The sequence below is a fragment of the Scomber japonicus genome, chromosome 19 (assembly GCF_027409825.1).
Source record: "Scomber japonicus isolate fScoJap1 chromosome 19, fScoJap1.pri, whole genome shotgun sequence".
In the NCBI taxonomy this organism is placed as follows: Eukaryota; Metazoa; Chordata; class Actinopteri; order Scombriformes; family Scombridae; genus Scomber; species Scomber japonicus.
Genome location: NC_070596.1, coordinates 19,321,582 through 19,345,800, shown reverse-complemented (window position 1 = coordinate 19,345,800; position 24,219 = coordinate 19,321,582). Strand labels below are relative to the sequence as shown.

The 24,219-nt window shown below is 42.4% G+C and overlaps 1 protein-coding gene across 2 annotated transcripts; it reads left to right on the top strand.

Moving 5' to 3' along the window:
* The first annotated feature begins 4,850 nt into the window (after positions 1-4,850).
* LOC128380537 (inactive tyrosine-protein kinase PRAG1-like) lies at positions 4,851-23,608 on the top strand. 2 transcript variants are annotated; one of them, XM_053340393.1, is made up of 7 exons: positions 4,851-5,064; positions 8,307-8,352; positions 9,090-9,433; positions 9,522-11,254; positions 17,679-17,824; positions 18,968-19,731; positions 20,978-23,608. In XM_053340393.1, exons 3-7 carry the CDS (start codon positions 9,164-9,166, stop codon positions 22,157-22,159), a joined length of 4,095 nt encoding a protein of 1,364 aa, XP_053196368.1. In that variant the 5' UTR covers positions 4,851-5,064; positions 8,307-8,352; positions 9,090-9,163; the 3' UTR covers positions 22,160-23,608. The 2 variants fall into 2 exon arrangements, with proteins under 2 accessions (XP_053196368.1, XP_053196369.1); XM_053340394.1 differs by lacking the exon at positions 8,307-8,352.
* The last annotated feature ends 611 nt before the right edge of the window (positions 23,609-24,219 follow it).

Below are 24,219 nucleotides of genomic sequence, written 5' to 3'. Positions count from 1 at the left end.
AGAGGCACTAAATCTGACACCCACATCTCACACACATACACACACAATTAATTCCTGGTGCCTGGCTCTCAGAGGCATACAGTTACACGAGGGGGTTACTGTTTTAAAAGGGACGACCTGTGGAGAAGAAAGTGAGTCCTGAGGGAGCTAGTGTACATTCTGCCCCTCTTGCTCTTTGTAGTGTTTCCGACAAGCAGTAAACAGGCTGAATGCAAACAGAAGTTCGTTCCCTCTTTCATCTTTCATTTCAAGCACCTGTTGAAAATGTTCAAATTTCACTTTGAACCTTAAGTTGAGCTTTTTTTATTTTCTGTGGAGGAGATCCTGAAAGAAGCATTGAGTTTCAAATGAGAAGTCTAATGTCTCCAATGACTGGCTAAAGAGTATTCTTCAAATGGAGGCCAAACGCAAACAAAGACCTTTTGGTGTCATGACAGGATATCTTTTATGGGGCCTCCTGTGGTAAAGGGAAGTGACATGCTGAAACAGACAGAAACCCGAGCAGCACAATACCTGGTTTGTCAATTAGGCCAAACAAACACTTTGAGAGGGCAAAACTCTGAACTTCTCCTTTTGGGAAAGTGATCATGTAATGTGAAGAGATGTCACATTTAACAAGGACAATGCCCATTCACATAGACAACTTACATGAGAGGAGACTTCAAAATCCCCTTTTGGAAGAGTACATTCATAATGTGTTGAGAATGACTTCAGAGGACATCTAAAGTTATTTTTTGTAGTGTATTCTTGTGTTTGACAGCCATCTTTGTCCACTAACCTGTAGCCCTTTTCCACAACAGCAGCTTAACATAACATAACATGTAGCAATTGTCACAAGTTGTTCTTTTCTCCACTGTTAACCTGCTTTGGGGTCTAGTTCCTGAAATAAACTCTCAGCACTGCTCAGAGATGAAGCTAAATGCAAGTTCCACTAACTCTCAGGGATTACGATCGGTCAAGCAGATCGGCCGTCACCTCACGACAAGGATGACTACGACAAACACAACATCAGTAAATATAATTTTCCCACTGTTCCCCTTTATCGGTCAGGACAACCAGTTTAAAATAGAACAGAAAAGTGTGACAGTGACCTCGATTCAGTTTAAGTGTAAAAGAAAACTAATAACATCATTCTCACTTCTTACATTGTTGTGAGTCCCACACATAGACTGTATAAAGCTTTTAGTTAGGGCCGGCCCAGGCTTGCCTTGGACTAGCCCCTGGTTATGTTGCTATGGGCCTAGACTACTGGGGGACTTCCAATGATGCACTGAGCTCCTGTCTTCCCCTGTCCATCTGTATGCATTAATGTACCATTAATGCATGTAAATAACTTGGCTTCTTCCTCAGAGTTTTTTCCTTTCTTTTTCTCACAGATTATAATGGATCACAGTCGTGGACCACCTGGTAATGGATTGCAAGCTTCCATGGGTCGTGTTTGTGGACCCCATGCTGCTGTGGTCCCTCTTGTTCATACCTGATATTATGGTTATTAGTAATATTTATATTATTATTAATGTTGTTATTGTTGCCTTATCTGTCTCTCTCCTCTCTACCCCTCTTTCTTTCTCTCTCAACCCAACCAGTCAAGCAGATGGCCGCCCACCTAGAGCCTGGTTCAGCTTGAGGTTTCTTCCCGTTAAAGGGGAGTTTTTCCTTGCTGCTGTCGCCAAGTAATTGCTCACGGGGAATGTTGGGTCTCTGTTAAGTAAAGAGTATGGTTTAGACCTGCTCTATGTGAAAAGTGCCCTGAGAAAACCTCTATTGTGAAATGATGCTATACAAATAGAATTGAATTGAACTGTTTATAAAGATGGACGTGGCAAGTCACACATTGGTTTACATACAATGGGAACACACACATCAAAGCCTCGCAAACTTCAGGTTATGGGTTACTATATTCTGTTATTCAATTTTTTCTTCTCTTGGGAACATTTTGGACAGTCTTGCAGCTTTACAGATTGCTTTGACTTTCTACCCCCCATCTTAAAAACCATTTCACAAATCATTAACTGAGCATAAATGTCAGAATGCCCTTCCCCTTTTTTATTTAAAAAAAATCCTAGAGAGGGTAAAGTGTAAATAAGGGAGCCAAGAGAAATAAGGAAGTTCAGGAGTGGAAATGAAACTATAGGAGAATGAAGACAGCATTTTTAAAGACTACATATACTGCACAGCATTTCATTGTTCTCTGGACTTCAGAGATGAACACAGGAAAGAAGATAAACAACAAATGCTGAGTCCATCTTGTTACATGCTTAAAGAACTATAAGTCTGCTCATTTGAAATACATTAACTCTGCTGAGCCTTCATTCAAACCAGAGAACCCTCCAACACTCTGATATTCTTCTTCTTCTAATAACTGAGAAATAATGTGGCTCCTATATGACCTCAGTGGTAGCGTCAATCATCAGAAGGAGTCTATTTCTTGCTACTTTGCATTAAAAACCCGCTTCTCCATGCACTGAATTTAATTTGAGATGATTGTCTCTTTAATAATTAATTCAAGCTGAGGGAAGAGAGCAGGTACCACAGTCTGAATGCTGGCAGAGCACTGGGCACATGGATGTAGGCGTGTAAAGTCTTTCCCTAAGCTGTTAAGTTATAAATCCATCTTTCTGTAAAAAAGCTGGAACAAGGTACTACATATTATCAAACATTAAATATTCAAATTTTTAATCGACTTACTGTGTATTTGTTTGCTAGTATTTATGATGCAGAATGGCACCAACAGAGGTGCAAACATCATACATCACGTAGAGCTGTCAGTGCTGCTCATATTTCATGCTACTGACACTGTATCTGGCTGGGAGTTTGTGATTGGCTCTTCTCCAACAGCATCCTTGCGTTGCGCTGTGTCTCTCTCTCTCTCACACACACACACACAATAACACTCACCACATCCTGCAGCATCAGTCAACAAACTGCTAATTCATCAGCGTGCATAGCGGACAGGGAATCTCATAACCAGCCAGATGAACATTAAGTGGTTCTGATTCCCTTCATAATTTAAGCGAGCGTGATAAAAGATGAATGTGTCTAGAAAGCTTCCCAAACTTCCCTCCATACTTTTATGCAAAGCACAAGCTATTTGAATTACCCCATTAGCAGAATTATTACAAGCTCCACTGCCAAAAATAGATACAATGCAACAAACTGTAATCCTCTTGAGAGGATTGCCACTCTTTCCAAATTCAACAGGTGGTCTTGTAAAAGATATCACTTTTCCTGGATCCAGGCTTTGCTGTGCCACTTATGCTGATTGTCTCAGCGCTGCTATAAATCCTTCTGTGAGCTTCAGGAAGCTGCTGGGTTCTGTGTCCAATCGATTCATATGCATGGATGTGTCCTACAGACCAGTCTCGCAGTGCAGGGAAGAACTACCTAACTTGTGGGTTGACAGATCCAGAGCTACTGAACATTTTCAGTGGAGTCTGAAAAAAAAGAAACTGCTTCTCTCCATCTTTTAATAACTTGCCTCCTTGTGACTGAGGGAAACTAAGAGAACACAGATAAAAGCAGCAAAACAGACAGCATGAAATGAAAGAGAGCACAATCTGGTGATGTTTCAAGTGGCTGTGTTTAAATGAGTTAAGAAGCCATCAGATAAAACCTTGTTTCAGTGTTATTTCCCAGTAAGACATAAGAGGACAACCCTCTCTAAAAGGTTAATCTCTATGGATGACTGCCTTCATCCAACACAGCGGCTGTGTTTGTCACTTTGTGAGCTTTGCCTCTCCTTTTGCTGCCTGTAATGGAAAGCAGCAGGGGTCCGGCCTGGCTCAGTAGCACTGTTTTTCTATCACTCTGTCACCCGGGCCGTGATGAACAGAAGCAGGAGCAGCCCAGGGGGTAGCGGGAGGGAGGGGGCAGAAAAACCCAGAGAAGTATGTACATGTCCACCTTCCCCACACATCAAAGGGCTCCTGATTAAAACTGATTACTTGCAGAGTAAACTTGCACAGGCCAGCAGAGTTTTAACCATGAAGTGTTTGATTTCTTTCAGCGAGACCATGCATCATTTGTAGCCTTAAAGGATACGTTTGCATTTCAAGTCTTTCTTAAAATAATAATCAGGTAGCCATATAAAACAATAAAGAGGGGTTTTTTCACTGTAATCATTCCTCCTGTTCATATGAACCATTAAAATTGATTTCCTCATGTGCTTCCAGTGAAAGTGATGGAAGACAAAATGCACAGTCCAAAGTTTATCTGAAGATAATATGAGGTTCCAGCAGTCTGAGTTAGATAATCAAATGGATATCTTCCAAAGCTTCTGTGTTTTTGGCACTGATATCCTACTTTGTGTTCCTCTGAACAGTATTTCGGTAATGAGCTGTGATGGAGGGACAGAAGCACAAAGAGTGAATTTTGTACTAAAAAGACTAACTTTGGAAAACATCCAGTTGATTCATATAACCCAGACTGTTGAAGCCTCATATCAGGCTGAGCTAAAGTTAGGATTTTGTTTGTTTTTGCACAAAACAAGGACTTTATGAATGAATATAAGGAACCAGTTTTCAATGTTCATACAGAGACTTGACACTATTGATTTAAGACAGACTTGAAACATCATGAACCCATCCTTTAAATTGAGATTTGCAGTTCTTGCAGAATCATGTAAAAATGTCTGCTAATAAACTAAAAATTAAAAAAAAAACATTCTCTTGACAGCTGGTGAGACAAAAAACCTTGGTGGAAATCCATGAGGTGGCCACTGGCCAGACTGCATGGTTAGTAGGAGCTCCTCCCACCTCCTTGTGCTCCCTCCACGCTGCTGCTGCAGAGAACTCCTCCTGCTCCACCTCTGCACACACAGCAGCAGCAGCAGAAACAGAAACAGCAGCAGCAGCAGCAGCAGCAGCGTGCCTGGCTGGAGCCGAAACCAGCCTGCAGCATAGTCTCCCGGCTCATTCACCTGTCGCATGTGGGATACGAGAAGACACACGGATATCGGCTTCTGCTGGAATCAGAAGAAAAGCTCCGGCTGACTTTTCTTCAATTTTTGTCTATTTAATTTTTTTTGTGGTGATTGTGTTGCCAGGGAAGAGAAAGTCAGAGCAGGTAAGCAGCCAGTAAGCAGTATATAACCTTGGCTACATGGTTACATTGTAGCTGTCGTCTTACCTTCTTCAGCTATACACCCATTTTATTGGTTCGGCGACTGTTACATGGTCTAGCCTTTATATTTGTTTTACTTAATATACGTAAAGAAAATGTAACAATTTCTTGTCAGTTCCTTCATATTAAGAGGACATAAAGGGTCTTTCCAGCCAAATTTGTCAGCGGTTGAAACAAGTGCTCGGCTATATCTTTATTTATCAAATGAAAAAAACGGAAGTCCAAACAAATATTGCATTGTATTTAACCCGTGACGTGTTTGTGGTAAAACAGGTGCTACTAAAAACATACAGCTGATATGTTTAGGTGGAAGTTTTGGGGTATTTCTCAAAAGTTTTGGCGGAAATTCCTGCCCACTCCCGAACAAAAACAGGTTGTTCTGAATGAATGACCAAGCGTGACAAATGTAAAATAATGAATATTCAAAGAGGGTGACTCCGCTGATGTGACCTGGTTATCAGACCATCATGTTAATTACAAGTTGTCTAATTAATTTGATGATGAATGACTAAGCTTTGTTTTTCCACTTCATCCAATTAAGTGCTTTTTCTGGAATTGCACAGCAGTTCTGTAAAAAGCAGTCATGTGGCTAATGCACTGAATTATGTTACAGTAGCCCTATAACAATAACAATGGGATGACCTATGCTTCATAAAGGCTGTCCTATTGCTCGCACGTGCATGCGCTCGTGCGCGCTCGTGCTGGCTGGTGTGTTTAGGTGGGGGCACACGTGCCTGCTGCTTCTGCTGCTGCTTGGTTGCATACTGCTGCAGATGAATTCAGACAAAGTGCGGTTTGACCAGCTGTACATTGTTGAAAAGCCATCTAACTTCTACCTTTACTGTCTTATAGTCATTTGTGGTTCAATTAAACTGTTGCCATGCATTCTTAATATTCTAGCCTGATTGCTTTCTTCAATGCATGACAGCCTGCTGGTTCAAAGCATACCTGCCCCCCCACCCTCATTTTTTAAAGAGAGAAACAGACATGTAATTTAGGCTTCTAGACAAAGGATATAATGGTAAGAGTTCCTCAGATTAGGACCATAATGGATTTTGATTTCTCAGCAAAATTGCTTTTTGAGACATCTAGTGGCCAAGCGACAATGTGATTTTCACAGTATATACAAAGGCCATGAGGATATGAGAGCTTGTGACTTGAAGCCTTTCATAATGTCTGCACTAGATTGCCCAGAACTGTAAATTCCTCATCACTTTTAGCAAGACCAACATCCACCCTCCTCAAGTCAATTTTCCTCAAACTCATCTTATTTTTTTCTAGCCTCCGACTTCTAACATGCTCATGAGATATTTGTCATAGTCTGTGTTTTATACAGCTTGAATTTATCATATGGCTGAAGGTCTGGTGTTTATGGCCTGTGTGTGTGTGTGTGTGTGTGTGTGTGTGTGTGTGTGTGTGTGTGTGTTTTACAAGAGGAAGTGAGAAATATTGAACCTTGAGCTTGAGAAGGTGTGGGGAATGTGGGCAAGCAGGGTCAATCTCTGTTCAAACAAGCTGAACATGTCGAACTAGAGCCAGAATAAACCTAAACTGAGTTGTAGTTGGAGTCTTGTTTGGAGAATACAGGCAGAGCACAAAAATGTTGGACATTTCGGATGAACCTCCCACGTGCCCAGCTCTGTTGTTGTCATTGATTCCCTGCTGGGGGAGTGAAACAACAGATCTGTCTGTCCCTGTCAGTTTGGTCTAGCTATTGCTCTGCTTTGTAATTGCCTGATTGTCCCATTAAAACCTTCGAGCCATGCTCTTGACTGGCAGCAAATCTCCTAGAGAACTATCCCTCCCAGCCTAATGATCTATGCGTCTCAAATCAGTCATCGCTTCATGTGACTCATGCACAATGCTATAAGATGTTAGGCAAGGCTCAGTTTCCTCTGTTGTTGCAGGAACGGTTAAACAAACAGTGGGTTGGTGGGTGCTTTCCTGCCCAAACTGAGTCAGACAGAAAAAAGAAAAATGTAAACATGTATTATCTTTACTAACAGGAAAACTCTTCATTCCTTTAGGCTTAGTAGATCGCAAAGGTTGTTGTTCTGGAGCCAAGTCTTAACACAGGTCTCTACAATCACAGACATTTTGCTCTAGTCTAGAGCTGCAATGATAAGTCACTTAATAGATTAATCAATAGACACAAAATGAAGAAACATTTTGACTGTTGGTTGGACAAAATAAGACATCTGAAGACACTGGACTTCAGGATACTGTGACAGGTGTGTTCCCCCATTTTCTGATGTTTCATTGACCAATTGATTCATCATGAAAATAACTGGTATAATCGATAATGAAAATAATCCCTACTCTAATACTTTTGGTCAATAAACAAGAGTCATTGTGGCTAATGTAATACCTAGTAATGTTTCACAATAAATCATATTTTGTAACGGATACTGTGTATATATACCTTTCATCAGTGTCTTTGGGGAGGACTTGCTCTGTTTTTTTCCCAGATAATGAGTCTAGAAGATGGGCTAATGCTGCTGTGTACCATTGCAGCACCTTGTTGAGAGGCAATTAAAGCTGTGTAAAGAACATAAAGAGGGACACCCAGATGTGAGGAAACAAATGATCTCTCTGAAATGGTGTTGATCCTCTCACTGTCAGTCCAGTTAAACAGGACACAGACAGACAGAGAGAGAGGAAGGAGGTGTGTGGGTCAGTTTGTTTGTGAGAGAACGAGGACACGCATGCGGAGTGGGAGGTTTGAGTTTGAGTGTGTGTGTGTGTGTGTGTTTGTGTGTGGTGAAGGGGGAAGGTAGGTTGTCGTGAGTGTGAGATTCACCCTGGTGAGACTTGCGCCTTTAGACATTCCTGACATTCCGACCTCCGGGGTGCTTGAGGCTCCTCCGTCTTCTTCTAGCATGTTGGGGGCTGCAGAGGACTCTGGAGGGCTTTTATGTCACTAGGCTCACACAGGCAGGCCCTTTGGTTGAGCAGAAACCACATACCCTCTAATTTAGGAGGCCATGGGAACAAGCAGCACAGCATACACCGGGGCTTCTTGAGTTACATCTGCGGATGACACTTAAATCCTAACGGGGGTCTTCTAGGACCTCGGAAACACTTGTCAGCCCAGATTTCCTCATCACTGTCGTCACATTTTTAAGTAGATGTTTAAACTTTTTGTCATTTACTTTCTGTTATAAATTTCAGTTATTTTGTTACAGATCATTATACAAGTGAATGCATCTCAACTTAAAAAAAGAAAATTAGGTATGTACCGATCCAACTTTCTCTTCCAAAATTGAATGTAATACATCATCTAATTGTATCTGGATACCAAACAGTACCTCCTTTTTCCTATATTGAAAATCTTTGTAGCTAATTGCTTAGAATCAACACATTTTATGTGAGGTAACTTGAGTCAGGGGTTGCTATGGCAGTAAAACTGAGTCTGCAACCCAGTAAGACTACATTAATTTACAGAGCCACAACGATTAGTTGATCGACGAAGGCAACTGTTCCGGTAATCATATAATGGTCAACTTCTCAAATGTAACAACTTAAGGCTTGTCTTTTTCAAACATGGTAATAAATTGAATATTTTGGGGTTCTGGGTTGGGCAAAACAAGACCATGGAACCTATGACCTTTGATTCTGTGAAATTATAATGGGCATTGTCACTATTTTTGCATATTTATCAGTAGGTCTATATTGACCTATACTCATAAGGTCAATATAGGGCCAATATTGTACCAATATCGAGCAGTCTCTTAAACAGTTTGGAGCTGTGAAAATTTAAAGTTTAGTTGCAAGGAAGAAGAAATGGCATCTTTAGATTAGTCTCAGTTCTTATGTATTACAGACTATGATTATAATATGGGCAAAAAGTGATAACATAGACATTGTGACTTCTTTATTTTAACAATGTACCGCATTCTTCTTTCTCTCTCCTCCACATACTACCTTGTGATCTACATCTTGTGACGTTGCAACCTTCTGATGGTCAGCCATGAGAGTTCATCACATATCTGCCGGATCACTCCACAGCCACTTCTGACCTAACCTGATTTAGCAAACAAAGATGTCAGCGTGCAGTGACTTTGCAGAACACGTGTGGAAACCCGGCTCTTGTAAGAACTGCTTCCACCCGCTTAGTGCGCACAAGACTGACGGTAGCCTGGATGGCAGCGCGCCAGCTGCTTGTCTGAAGAAGAGCAGCCTGGGAGGTGGTGAAGAAGCTGGAGTGACGTCACCGTCACCCTACAGCAAGCCAACCATCGCTGTCAAACCCACTATGATGAGCCTTGACACCAACGAGTCGATGACTGATGTCAACATGAACATTGAGCAGGTGATTCTCTTTTTTCTGTGTCAAAGTTTCTTAATGTCTTGAATAACGAATATGATCTTTAATGAATGCCCATATTTATGTGTGACAGGAGAACACAAAGAGCCCAGTTGAGTGTTTGGGCCTGAAGAAGCTGTTGGGCTTGTCGTCTCTTTACATTGATAGCAATGGTTGCAACAAGGCCCATAACGATGCGGTTCTTCAGAGTCCAGAAACCAAGATGGACTACGACAACTGCTTGTCCTTGTCCCCCAACATCCTGCCTAAAGACTCCATGATCATCAGCAACATCTTTGTCACCCAGGAAGAGGGCAGAGGTTCTCAGGGTTTAAAGAAAAATGCCAATGGAGACACCTGTAGGCAGCACAATAGTACGACCACCACCAGAACCAAGAGCACTTATAATGGAAGTGGTGTGACTAACAAGGCAAATTATCTTGAGGCCCATCAGGCATCTGTGGAAATACCTTTCACTGTGGATATTGTCCCTTCCAGTCCTGCCACAATCCATAGCAATGGTATTAGCTGTGGGACCACTGGTGCTCTCACCACTAAGACATCCAGCACTTCCATCACTTCCTCTATCACAGCTGTAAGCGTGCACAACACCAGCCACAATCCTCAATCATCCCTCCACTCTCCCACCGTCCTGTCTGTACAGACTAGCCTATCAGACTCCTCTTGTTCTTATCGTAGTAGTACAGATTCACTTTTAGGGACAGAGGGTTCAGGAGGGAGACAAGTCAGGTCAGGGAGCCCTGAAAGCCCACCAACCATGGGTAGCTCACATTCAGCGCCCAATTCTCCCAGTGGACAGTCAGACACAGAACCCATTTATGCAGAGAGCACCAAGAAAAAGCGCAGGTCGCAAGGAACTGGCGTACAATCCCATCCAGAGTCGCCAAACCAGACTGAGGCTGAGCTTTCAGGAGAGAGTCAGCGGGCCACTATCACTGTGATGGCTGCTCACACAGAGGAGAACAACAGGACTTTTTACCTGAGCAGCCCCGATTCTGCTGTCAGCACCCAATGCAATTTTAGTCCCACAGCACGTAAAGACCCCAGCAGCCCAGCCTTCCGCTGGCCCAGCCCAAGCCACAGTGCACCCTCCTTGATCACAGAAGCCAGCCTAAACCCCACTCTCCATCCCAAGCCTCAATCTAGCCCGCCCATTCCCCCAAAGAGGACTAGCCGCTCCCCCAAACTGGGCACCTCCAGCCTCTCTCCATCCCTGTCTTCTCTAGGGTCTCTTCCTGAACTCCCCAAATTGGGCACCTCCAGCCTCTCGCCGTCCATCTCGTCTCCTGTCCCTCTCCCTGATCTCCCCATGCTTTTCCTCGTCTCTGCTAGAGAAGGGCACTTCAAGGTTCATACAGAGAACCACAGTGTGGCATCTGAACGCTGGCTCAAGCCCCACCACCACAGTTCTGGCTGGAACTGTTGCATTGAGGAAGAGGAGGAGGAGGAGGAGAGAGAGCGGAAGGAGGGGGAGAAGAAGAAGCTGCCTGCCAACCCGGGGACAACCTCTCGGGTGACAAGCCTGGTCAATGGTGCCGCTGTCTGGAAGGAGTCCAAGGACTGGAAGGCCCACAGCAGCCCCCCTCCGATGACAGAGCCAGGCACGGCCCCCCCGGCTGCCCACAACAATGGTGCCTGTCAGGGGGAGACCGAGGGCACCGGTGCAGAGGAGGAGGGCAAGCATAACGGGAGCATGCCGGCCAAGCAACCGTTGCATGACGGCTCATCAGAGCTGCTGGCAGTCGGGAAAGGAGCTGCCAACCATGAGTCCAATCCACCACCTCCCCCACCCAAGAAATTGCATAGGTAAGAAACATTTTTGTGTGTACACACCCAATTATTAACCTTCAAATAGGATAGTGCAGTGGTATCTAGTTAAAGCTACTGTATATTGAAGATATATTGATGATACATATTTAAATGATGTAATTATTGGTTTACTATTTCTTTCAGTTAATCATGTGGTCAATAAAATGTCAAAAATAATGACAAAATGCCAATTACAGCATAGTTGGCCCCATAGTGAGGCCTTAACATTGCTTACACAGTTTTACAAACACTCAAACTTACAGGCATTCATAATAGAAAGCAGAGAAAGGGTGATTTCAATATTTCAGTAGCTGTAACTGGCAGATGCATTTAAATGATTAATTGAATAGGAAAATTGTCACCAATTATTTTCTGACAATTGACTCATTACTATGTGAAGCCTTGAAAAGGGGGAGGGGGGCGGGGTGAAGACAAATGGAGGAAATCAACTTGGTCTTAAATTAGTTTTAGTTTTTCCCAGATTCATCAACTATACTTATTTCGCCATGCTTTTAACATTTTATTCATCTGTATGATATATATTTATGCTAAATACACCAGCCACCATGAGAATGTGTCCTAAATATTGTTTACAATAAAGCAGCTCTGCTATAAAAATAGAGGTTTAATTACACACTAGCAGACTATACACTGACTCAGATGAATGCTATGTATTTATCAAACTTGAACTACCCATTATATCTCATATTTGCGTGCCTGTCCTTCAGTTCCCTACCAGTAACTTGCATTAGCATTAATAGGACTGCAATTCAGCGATGACACTGTGGTTTCATTATATTACATAATTTAGCACTTATAACATGCACTTACTCTAAAAGCATAAATGCATTTTGCTCTCTATTGAGGCTATTTATAGTGCTGGTGCTGCTTATGGAATTATAAGCTACAGTATATTGCCTGTGACTGCGCATATCTGCACATACTGTGCATGCATCTCACTGCAGTCATCTGTGTGAATCTTACTGTGCCTTCTCCTTTCATTGCATCATTATTCAGCCTTGAATCAGCCTCCATTCTAGCGCCTTATGATCATTCAAACTGTTTCGGCATACTCCTCAATGCATGCCTTGTTCTATTCATGCTAGTAATGTGACTTTTTCAATTCTAATTAACACAAAAAATGGGTCTGTTAAATAGCCCCCTGCTGTGTCACATTGCTGTAAATTTGTTTTGGCTGCAGCACAATAGATAGGACTATAAAAAAACAAAAAAACAGGCCTTGTCCCATTGATATTGTCATACAGGGACAAAGCTGTTATTAGCAGGCGTTCAGATGCATCTTCGGGCAAAATAATGATCATATTTGCATTGTTTGAATGATGTGCAGCTGCTGAAATGCACATCTTATTTTGAAAAGTGTTTAATTCTATCACTTACCAGACACTAAACCTTTTCACAATTATTCAAGAGTCTGTCTATTGTGACCTACTACACAGAGGACTCCTCGCCTACATGGCCATTTTTTAACGGTAACATTTGCACATGCTTTAACCTGCGTCTGCATGAGGCTAAGAATACACTTTGCTGTCTGAGTCAGCTATCCAAAGTAGGAACAGAAGGGGCCGTGTGTCGCAGTTATTAGAACATCAAATGATCTCTCAAAATAAACTTTGCTTTGTCTGAGATGGTGTGTTGTGGTGTAACGCACGCAGGACTGTGACTTCCTCAAGACAAGCAGATGTTCTGCCGTCTCGAGCTGCTACAGTCAGCAAAAGCCGAGCGGGACTGTTACTATCGAAAACACAGATTGCTGATCATATTTCAAGGGCCCTTATGTTTGTTGTAATTCTAGCAAGGACACATCTCTCCTGTTATGACATTGCACACATTCTGTGCTGATAAAAATACACCTTGTTGAGACACATGTGGGAACACGCCTCAAGCCAGCCTGCGACAGTTGTGGCTTCCCGGTGTTCCAAGTTTATCAGAGGGTTTACTGTGTTTAGTCAACAAGTGTCTTGAGCTGCAACAATCAGTCGCTTAGGTGACTGGTCAATTAACAGATGATTAGTAGATTATTTTGATAATGGATTCATCATTTTGATTCTTTAATTAAGAAAAAATGCTAAAATTCTGCTTCCAGCTTCTTAAATGTGAACATTTTCTGGTTTCTTTGGTCCTCTGTGAGAGTAAACTGAATATCTTTGGGCTGTGGACACAACAAGACATATTAGGTTGCATCTTGGCCTTTAGGAAATGGTGCTTCACATTCACAATTTTCTGAAAAGACCAAGCAACTAAAGGATTAATAAAGAAAACAAACATGTGCCCCTGGTCACCATGAGTTCATTAGAAGCTGAATATCAATGTGCTGCAGGGAAACACAATCTCAATCTTGTCTGCAAAGCAATCAAAACCTAAAAAGATTCATTGGTAACAGCGAGGGGGATCTTGTGCGTGAAATGAATGGCTAACATTCAACAATACAAAGACACACACATGTACAGGCACCCTGTGAAGCACCATTTTGATGTGTTGAATCATTTAAAAGCCACAGATGGTTTGGAAAATCGGCCTTTCAGAGATTTTGATCACCGTGGAAAACACCCAATTTTCCCTCCTTTCATTCCGAGCAACAATTTAACCTCCAAATGATGTTACAGGTCATCTTAAGGTGTGTGTGTGTGTGTGTGTGTGTGTGTGTGTGTGTGTGTGTGTGTGTGTGTGTGTGTGTGTGTGTGTGTGTGTGTGTGTGTGTGTGTGTGTGTGTGTGTGTGTGTGTGTGTGTGTGTGTGTGTGTGTGTGTGTCATGCATGAGTGTGTGCGTAAGTAGGAAAGGCGTGTCAAGTGGTCAGTGATGATTGCCAAAGGGAGGGGCTTAACAGAACAGATTGTTGCCCCTGGCAACTCCCAAACTGTCTCGGCCTGGCAGTCGATCGCCGCCAATAGAATTAGAATTTATAGATCAGGCATGTGGCTTCAAACCCACTGAGTTTGTATCTCCTTTTGCACTCAGAACTGTTCCAAGGCGTGCTGCCCCTCCCTCCACAGAGCCATCCCGATCCCTTTTCTGCAGCAGAACAGATACAGATAGCATCTTGTTGCTGTCTGACAGACCCAAAGCTGCTCTAAAATGAACTGCTAGGTATTTGAGTGAATGCTATATATGAGATAAGGGCGCTTTAATTTTGCACATCTAATGGGTGCTGTTGCTGTTCTTGCTGAGAGAGACTTTAAATACACATATGACTCGTGTGGAGCAAGGGTTGTGTTACTACTCATGGCGGGGCTTTAGAGAGCCACCAGTCTGATCCAGGGGCATTTTGTGCCCGCCAGACCAACACGGACCTCTGCCTCCCCAACATGAGGTAGGCATCTGATCGCAACTTTTTCTTGTTTGTGTCCTTTGTATGGCACTAAAATGGACCACACATCTATCGTTAGACTTGTTAAGGAAAATGATGATGCTCTTGTTCACACAGGAAAATACAAAGCAAAAGTTTGAACTTGTTTCAGGAAGATCATATGAAAACCACAGCGTCTTCATAAGTCAGCACAGACCTCTGAATAGCACATTGACAGATGGGCATGTGGTCAACTTTTTGCTCTTTCTTTATTTCCTGCCTTTTTCAAGCCCTCTTCTTTATCTCTTCCAATCCTTTCATACTCAGATTAACTTTTATTTGAGCCCATCCTGTTGGTAAGATTAAAATAGTGGTAAGCCGAAGAGAAGGAGAAGTGAAATAGGTTTAAAGACAAAGTGTGTAACTTTGTGTAATGTGGTGCAAATTGTGAACGTGGATTGCAGTGAGTAAGGGTAAGAGATAGCTTCCAGAGGAGATGATAACAAGGCAAGGCTGGGGCAGTAGCATGATAAGGATTTGTGTCAAACATTAATGGATCTTTATTTCAAAGACATGGTTTATATGACTTTATAGCCATGGTTACTATCCTCCGATCACGGGTAAAGAAACAATGGGTGTCATTCTCCTCAGCCCTGTATAGTTTCATGCACTGCATCTCAATCACACACAATAAAATGTAATACAATACAACAGTAATTCAATACCTTAGTGAGCATAAAAGAAACACCTTGACATATAGAGTTGATCTGTTCCTGTGACACAGTTTCATAAAAAACTTGACATAATAGTTATAAAGGTTGTGTTTGATGCGTGGATGTTGTAGGGTTTTGTTTTACATTGTACAAGTGTTCCTGATACCACCCCAAATATAAGGTGTCAGACTTAATGCATTGAGTGTAATAACCTTACATACAATATTTTAATAGGATTCAATTATTATTTTATTCAAATAAGTTTTCTGTACAAAAAATTGCTGCTGGAAAGATTGTGGTAGCTTGTGGGTGTGTCATTACAGATCTAACGAATGTACAGTATGTTCTTTGTCTTTTAGTTACATTTACCACAGAAAAGACCCTAAGCAAGACTCAGGAAGTGAAACCACATGTGTGTGTGTGTGTGTGTGTGTGTGAACCTGATCCACAACAACAACACTGCATTTCAGTCTGGCATCATTACATGGTCACACTTTCTATCTGTAGCTACTTAGCTGTAACCCCAATCGGTTCCCACCCAGCTCCTCTCACACCGCTTTATTAATACCTACCACCACACACGCACACACACACACACACACGCATGCACGTCAGGACTGCATGTGCAGAAACAGATCCTGTGTGTTACTTACTGCAACAAGATTGTTTACATTCTAAAACTCGGTGACTGTCATTGTGGGGCTGATTGCAAAACACAAACCTTGTCTGACAGGTTCAGGATGATCATGATGTGTCACGTAGACCAGACTAGCAGAGGAAGAGATTACATCTGAGGAAATAGGCAGTTAAGATGTTTATTAATTGCTGATTAGACAAAAAATAGGCATTCCAAGCACAGTGATAAAATCCTGATGAACAGTTTTTTTGCGTCACGCTGATGTGCATTTTATAGGATACCGTCAGGGTTTTGAAATGTAATGATGAAATCAGTTTGGAGATAATCAGATCTTTTAGAGCTGAAACAGTTAGTCAATGAATTGAGAAGTCAGTTGGCAGAAAATGATCGATTAATTGTTTTAGTGATTGTTCAAGAAAAAAAAAAGATATTATTGCTGGTGCCAGCTTCTCAAAAATGAGGTTATTCTGCCTTTCCTTCTATTACATTACAATAAACTAAACATCTTTGATTTTAGGACAGTTTATTAGACAAAACCAGCAATTTTTAAAGAAAATTATCAATCAATCAACTGAGAAAATAACTTAGAATAGTGAAAATGATTAAATACTTGTACTTTCTAAGTCTTAATTTGAGGATCCTTTTAGCATGCCCTTGCTCAGAAGGCATACTCAGTCATGCACATCCTCCCACAGGACATAATCAGAGTTTGACATTCTTTCACCAAGGAAAATCTCTTGTTTTGGATACAAATCTAAGAGATCTTGAGTGAGACATGCACAAGCGCACACATGCACACACAAAGACCCGTAATCCCTGCGCCCATTACCATTCCCCTCTACCTTACTATTTCCACTGCCTTTCATCACGTCTGCTTTGTCTGTAAAAGGATAGCGGATCCTTCAGCTAACTGCCCACAGAGAATACCCTAACCCTTTGTCTCCCCCCTGTGCTCCTGTCCTTTTCTCCTCCTCATCTGTTTGTTCCGCTGATTTATGGTGGAATTGAAGTCAGGGGCCGGCAGATAAATGGATAGAGGAATCATTTTGTGATGGAAGAGAGGAAGGAGAGATGAAGGGATGGGATGGGACCCTGCTTCCCTGAGCCATTAGCGGGTATAATGAGACAAGTGAATGGCTGTCACTCAGCCTAATTGGACACCTTGATTAGGGAGTCGACTCATGCACAGTTTTCATTGGTATTATAAGTGGCTGTCAAGGTAGTCTGGAAAAGAAGAATGCAAAGCTTCTGTTAAGTAAACAAAGATAATTGATCTTATTTTTGTGGCTGTTTGAAGGGCAGATATTGATAAAGTGATTGTTACCAGTGATAGACTGGAAGCAATGCAATGTCTTTGAGAAGTTTTTGTTTTTTTTGCCGTTAAAAAAAAAAAAAATCAAGAAGTGAGCCTCTCAAATAAGGAAGTGAAATCACAATTGACGTTACTTGTTCCGTCATTCAAAATGAAACAATGTGCTTTTTCACGTGGACTCAATAGAAAGTTATTGTAAGAAAACATCCAGGGGAAGTGTGACAACTCTGCAATGATAAAATGAAAATATTCCCGCAGTATAGTGATACATTAACAAAAGGAGGACACTGCGTTCAGCTTGGCTGGTTCCGTAATATATTTTGGAATAACTGAGGGATATGCATAGACAGAAAGCCATTCAGATGCATAAAAAAACCCAAAATATGACTCAAATACATGCTTGTGTGCACCATCTTATTCACTTATCCTCTCTTGATTGCTTTCTCCATCATAGAGTGTGTGGTAAGATGAGTGGCAGCAATATGGAGCTGGACCGCTGTAGCCAACAAGGGTCAGTAGAGAGTCCTACTTCATCTCTCCGGGGCCTGGGCAGCGCCAGCCTACCCACTGCCTCCACTGACAGCCTGACCGTAGACACGGGTGAGTACAATCAGGTTAAGGTTATTTATTTATCTGATTGCTCTACTAGAAACCTGCACAGTGAAAGTCCAGTCAATCTTATCAATTTGAGTTTCTGTTCAGAATCTGTATTATCATTTTTAGCCATAAAAGCTGCACTTTGTCAAGAGTGAAACTGTGCCACACGGGTGAAAAGAAGGAAGAGAGTGCTGCAAGGTTTTATAGCAGCACTTGGACAGCTTATCTCTTACTCTTTTGCCAAGTGCACATTTTGACAGGGACAAACCACAGTGTTCATTTTTAGGACAGAGTGGGAGATTTCTACAAACCTGAGACGTGGCTCAGAATGAATGGCATGTGCCCCTGCTTCAGGAATTACTGTCATCCTTCACATTAAACCTCTGCAGTGCTCAGACACTTGTAATTGCTGTAACTTCCTGGGCAATGTTGTTTGAAGAGATAATTATGGACTCTTGATAACGAGGGAAAAAGGGCTTGGCTACATCCTACAGCGTCCCTTTTTTCCTTCTTCTTTACAGTCCTTCCACCTACTATGAAAGCAGTTATTGGAGGACTGAACTGCACAATTATCTCAGTATCTGTCTCTTCTAGAGTAATATCAAGTTCCAACTTTTAAGTCTTTAATTTACAAATGTATCAGAATTGGATGGAAGATGCTTTGACTGTTAGCTGTAGTCCTGGACTATGGAAATTTCCAGCTCTTTTGAGGAAACGAGGTACGTGTTCATGCTAGGGCTACGCAGTAGGAAGTGTGTCGTAAATAAATCAGATTCACAGCTGTCACCCTGGAATATGTTATCTGTGCGTACTGCGAGGTTACAGGAAATTGACTCACAAGGACACTAAAAGACAAAGGGTATATTTTGTGAGTTCACAGAGGCAGTGAAAAGAAGCTCTTGGTCTCTGGCTATATACTGTGTCAGTATGTGTCAGTCTGTCTCTATTTTCCAAGTTGACATGTCAGTTGATTTTACATTTCTATCCTCTGAAATGTGGAGTTTGTGTTATATTTGTGTTATTTGTTAACTTGTGACTGATAGTTCACTGCGCAAGACTGATACTTTGATCATATGGTATTGCTTACTTTCATTTTCAATAAATGACTAGCAGACTAGCTGATGTAATACTTTTCTTTCTTCTCAGGTTCTCGGGATGCTACACGCATGTCTTGCTCCTCTCCATTTCCCAGTCCAGCGGCCTCAGCTCCAGGGTCTCCTCACCCACCCTTGTTTAACAGCTTAAGTAACCAGCCACCTCCGCTCCCCCAGAAAAAAACAGTCAACCGCACCGTGTCGGCTCCAGATAATGCAAACGGAAAACCATTTGTCCGAGCCTACCCACGCCTACCTTTCACCGGCTCTGAAACCAACGTGTGTCGACCCACTGATGTCAGCTCCCGGTGCAGTTTACCGTCCAGTCCTGTTGACCCACGACCCATTTTCTCCTCCAGTGAGTCTCTGGAGCTCTGTCACACTCCACTAGGCCGACCCTCAAGGTCCCGGACGCTGGATGAGCCGCTGAAGAGCCACGGGCGTCTGGGTGTCCACTGCCGAAGCAGTGTGACTTGCTCCTCTTCCCCTCAGCTCAGTGTGCCCTTTTCAGCGTCAGAACCAGGCTTGGCACCAAATCTGGGCTCTAGCCTGCAGCTCCAGACCCTCCTGAGTAACATTGACAGTAGGGAGGGCGTGTACTCCAAACTGGGAGGCCTGTACGCTGAATCTCTGCGGCGACTGGCACTAAAATGTGAGGATCACTTCACACGCTCCCAGAGGAACTCGCTTAGGTTTGAGGAGAGCAACTGGTCTCTGTTCAGGCTCACATCCAACAAGCCGAGCTGCATTGCAGGAGATGCCGTGTACTACTCTGCTGCCTGTGCCTCAGACCCCAACAACTCCTACGCTGTGAAGGTAATCCTGAAGTACTGAGCCTGATTTGACAAGTATTTTATGTATTGAATTGAAAGCGTGTTTTATTTAACTGCGTTCACCTCCAGAACACGGTCATTTCATTTCATGTGCGATTTTGAAAACTAAGAACAAAAGATAAGTCATACAGGACTTAAACAAATGTGTTGTGTTTGGGAGCTTGTTGCAGTGAACAATAGTGTTCTTTTAATGTACAACTCATGTTTATCTTCTCCGCTCAGAGCTTCTTCTCAAGTGTGCAACTCACAACTCAGGCAAGATTATCTCCTCTGTTGTTTTAAGGAATAATTTGCACAGTGACTTTTCGTAAATTGATCTTTTAAGCAGGGATTTGACAGACAGAACGAGGAGATTAAAATAGGGCAGTGGTCTTGTTTGTTCTAAGGCTACAGATGGGATGGTCCCACTGAAAACGCGCAAACCCTCAGGGCATGAAGTGTAAACAAGAAGGAAAAAGGGTGTGGATTCAGTCTCTCTGACCTTTGTCCCCCAGTCCTTACATGGCAGCAGCCGTTTGTACAGTATGTTATGCCACAGCTCGGGCGCCCGTAGTCTTGCTTAATATCTCAAGGTCCAATTAATCTTTACATTCCAGGCGGGATTTACAGTCAGACAAACCCCTGTTGTCAAAGCCAACACACACACAAAAACTACATACATGTAGTACAGATTCAGCACAAATACTAATGATCATGTTTAATCTAAACCCAGAATGTATTTAAGTTATATATTGTTTCTTTTATACGTATATTGCAAAAAATATTTTAACATCTTCTACCAGTGTGCTGCTGACTCAAATTTGAACTGCATGAAAGTAGAATTTAGTCCAGTTAGTCACAAAGAGCTTATATCTATGATCCCAACACACTGAGAACTTTGATTTGACTCAAAGTTGAAAATTCTCCAATAGCTTGAAAAAGACACTGCGATGCTGTAGTAGTTGAACAAAAGCCGGGTCAGCCTACAAGTAAATTATTCTTTATTTATTTGTTAAGCTTTTCAGTTAGGGATTACGTTTAAATCTGCATTAATGAAACTGATTTCACTTGAATGAGAACAGGAACTGAATTGGCTTTGACCTTGGATCCAACTAACAAGAATTCCTTTCTTGTGTTTCTTGGCTCTCCTCCCTTCCCGTCTCTGTATGTGGAATCCCTCCCCCCGTTCCCTTTCTTCTCCCCTGCTTCATTCCCTCCTCCCTTTGCACTTTGTGTTTATACCTCTCCAGATCTGTAAGAGTCCATCCACGGAGGCCAAACAGGGCCATTTCTACAGTCTGTCAGTGCTGCAGAGCATGCCTCCCCACTTCAACCTCCAGCAGGACTGTGGCCACTTTCTTGCTTGTGTCCCTCAGAGCATGTTGCCCTCCGATCAAGTCTCTCTGCCAACAACACCTGCTTCATCACTGCCTCAGTCGTCCGCGCCTGCGCCTGGCCAGCAGTCAGACCGAGAGCGAGTGGTGGTCATCACTCCTGAGATCCCGCAGCAGACAACTGCTGACTTTGTTCGGGAGTGGGAGGCATTCCATAAGAGTCAGCCAGAAGTGTATGAGCGCCGCATATGCTTCCTCCTCCTGCAGCTCTGCAATGGCCTGGAGCACTTGAAGGAGCATGGGGTCACACACCGTGACCTGTGCCTCGAAAATCTTTTGTTGGTGCCTCATCACCGCAGGTCAGCGGCAGCACAAACTCAGCCCCCCCAATTTCCCCAACAGAGCACCAGTGACACAAGCACCAGTAATGGTTCAAGTGCTGTAGAAGCTCAGCGTCACCTGCCGCGGCTCCTCATCAGCAACTTTGCCAAGGCCAAGCGTCGATCCTCTGAGGATGCTGCTTCTACCAACGCGGACCCTCGCATCAAACGTGACCACGCCAGACTGGCCCCTGAGATTCTGTCAGCTGCGCAGTATCGCAAATTTGACGAGTTCCAGACTGGAATCTTGATCTATGAGCTCCTCCACCAACCCAACCCATTTGAGGTGAGTCCAGCTCTGAAGGAGCAAGACTACCGCTGTGAGGACTTGCCCTCCATCCCTTCTGTCTCCCTTTATTCAGCCGGCCTCCAGAAGCTGGCCCGGCTCCTGCTCCAACCTGACCCCATCAAACGCATCCACATCCAGGAGGCTAAGCGCATACTGCAGAGCCTGCTCTGGGGCCCCAGGAAGGACCTGATGGAGCAGCAGTTTGAGAGACATGGACATGGGAGAGGCTACGTTGACGGATCCCGTCACGAGGGCCTCCTCAACTGGCTCGACGTGAAACGGGCACTGCTGATGATGAAGTTCGCAGAGCGTTCACTGGAGCCCGAGAGGAACGCAGAGCTGGAGGATTGGCTGTGCTGTCAGTATTTCTCCTCGGCTCACCCTCTGTCTCTCTGCCATACTGCTGAACTGCTGTACTCACTAAAGTGATGAATCACTTTAGGGTTAAAAATGTGTGCAAGTGGAGTCAAAGTATTGTGTGAGCTTGTGAATGTGCGAACGAGAGAGACCAATTATGTTAAAGTCAATGTCTAGACACTGTGGATGGGCACAGACAGCTTGGTGCTTTGTATTCTCCATATTGTCCTGAAAATGAGATACTGTGAAGCTGCCCACCTGTTAGCACCACAGCTAACATGAGAGTCATGCATCCACCTAACCGTCCACTCTTCTACACAAACAGTATCCTGTCACCTTAGCAAAGACATGACCTGTGAAAACCTGTTTTTAGATGTTCCTGTAACAGCCACATTCATATAGACTAAAATTGCTTTGTGCTAGTGAAAAAAAGAATATAGACCAGCATCTATAATTCATTAATACACTTACCAAAGTTTCAGGTTTAACACTGTATTGTGTGTTAAATATTAACTGACTGATTTTCCCTCTGAGAATAGGCTAACAGTTGATAATATTTCTTATTCTGTCAGCCAGCTTTGCAAAGTACTGCTGTGTTGTGTTTTAAATGTGCAGCTAACTTAATTTTTCTGATATCTAAATAAAAACCATGAGAAAAATAGCAGACTATCACTGTTGCACCTTGTCTGCCATTCACACAGTGCTGTACTGTATATTGTGTAATCAACACACATTCAACTTTTCTTTAAACACATCCACACAAAAAATGCACAATAATTCAGTTTCTATAGTGAATACGTGTAGACATGCTAGTTAGGATGATCCTTGTTGGACAGAATTGCATAACAAACAGACAATATAAATCAATATTCATAAGCTATACTACTTGATTGAATTGACAAAACAATTGGCAATATTAGCAATTTCTCCTACTGAATGGATGATGCCCTGTTTTTTGCTTACTTTTAATACATATTTAAATGTTATGACATTTGTCACAGTGCCTTTTGTTCTTTGTATATGTTACAGTGACTTCGAAGCCAAATGTATATATTACTGATCATTCGTCCTTTGTGAAACTGGCCTTTCACCGAATGTTCTAGAAACAAGTTTGTACAGTGTTTGTAGATGATATGAGCAAACAAATGAGCCCAAGCAGGTCTTAAAAAGCCATGAATATGATGAGCAGCAGTTAAAAAATATTTATAATTTGTTATCCTGTAGTTGTCACTGGAATTCATTTTTGTTTATTTTGTGAATTATCAAGTGCATTTGCTTTTCTTGGCACGGCAGCAGCTGGGCCTGTTTTTTGCCTCCTATTTTTCCTGCGTAGGCTGCAGAGAAAACTTTTTATCTCCAACAAAAAATGTCCTAATAAAGTCCGGCATGGCAAAAATTTAACAAACAAGTTTTTTTTGTCCATGACTGGAATTTCTAACAGCAAGAAACATGGTTCAATCTTACAATTAATACATTTGAGTTATTTTGTGTGTGCCTCACCTATTTGCATCAATAAACTGTGCATATATTTTCTCACAGTAGTATCTGGTGTTTTGATCTTTTTTTGTATAATTAGGCTGTTAATATTTTGTTGATATAAGCAGCTCAGTACTGTGACGAACAGTACAGAGCACGTTTTCATACATTGTAAACCAGTCTTTGTTTTGTTTCTTGTCACACTCTGTTTTCTGGCTTTCCCATTGAAAGACTCTGTGACAGCTATTTCAAAAACAATGAAAAACTGTAACCCTGCAACAACTCGTGCAGTTAATGTATGCCACTAGCGTCAGGCAGCATGGAAATCCAAAGCAAGATACTATATAGCACATGAATGCAGTTTCTTTTGCTTAGTTTTTCTGTGCAATTGTACAGACTTTTTAAACGTATATAAGCAACTGTAGTTTTTTAATGTACAGATTGAGAATAATAATAATATACTATAATAATAATATTCAAATTTCAAACTCAAAGACATGTAAGCGTAGACTACTAGCCAATGAAAGCTGTAAATCTTATGTCTGTAGAAGAAGAATCAGCCTTTGTGTTAGACATAGAGTGTGTGCACAGCGTATCGCACAGCTCAACAACAGTTTATACGTGTGGTGGAATCTCAATTTGAGTTTGGAGCCTCG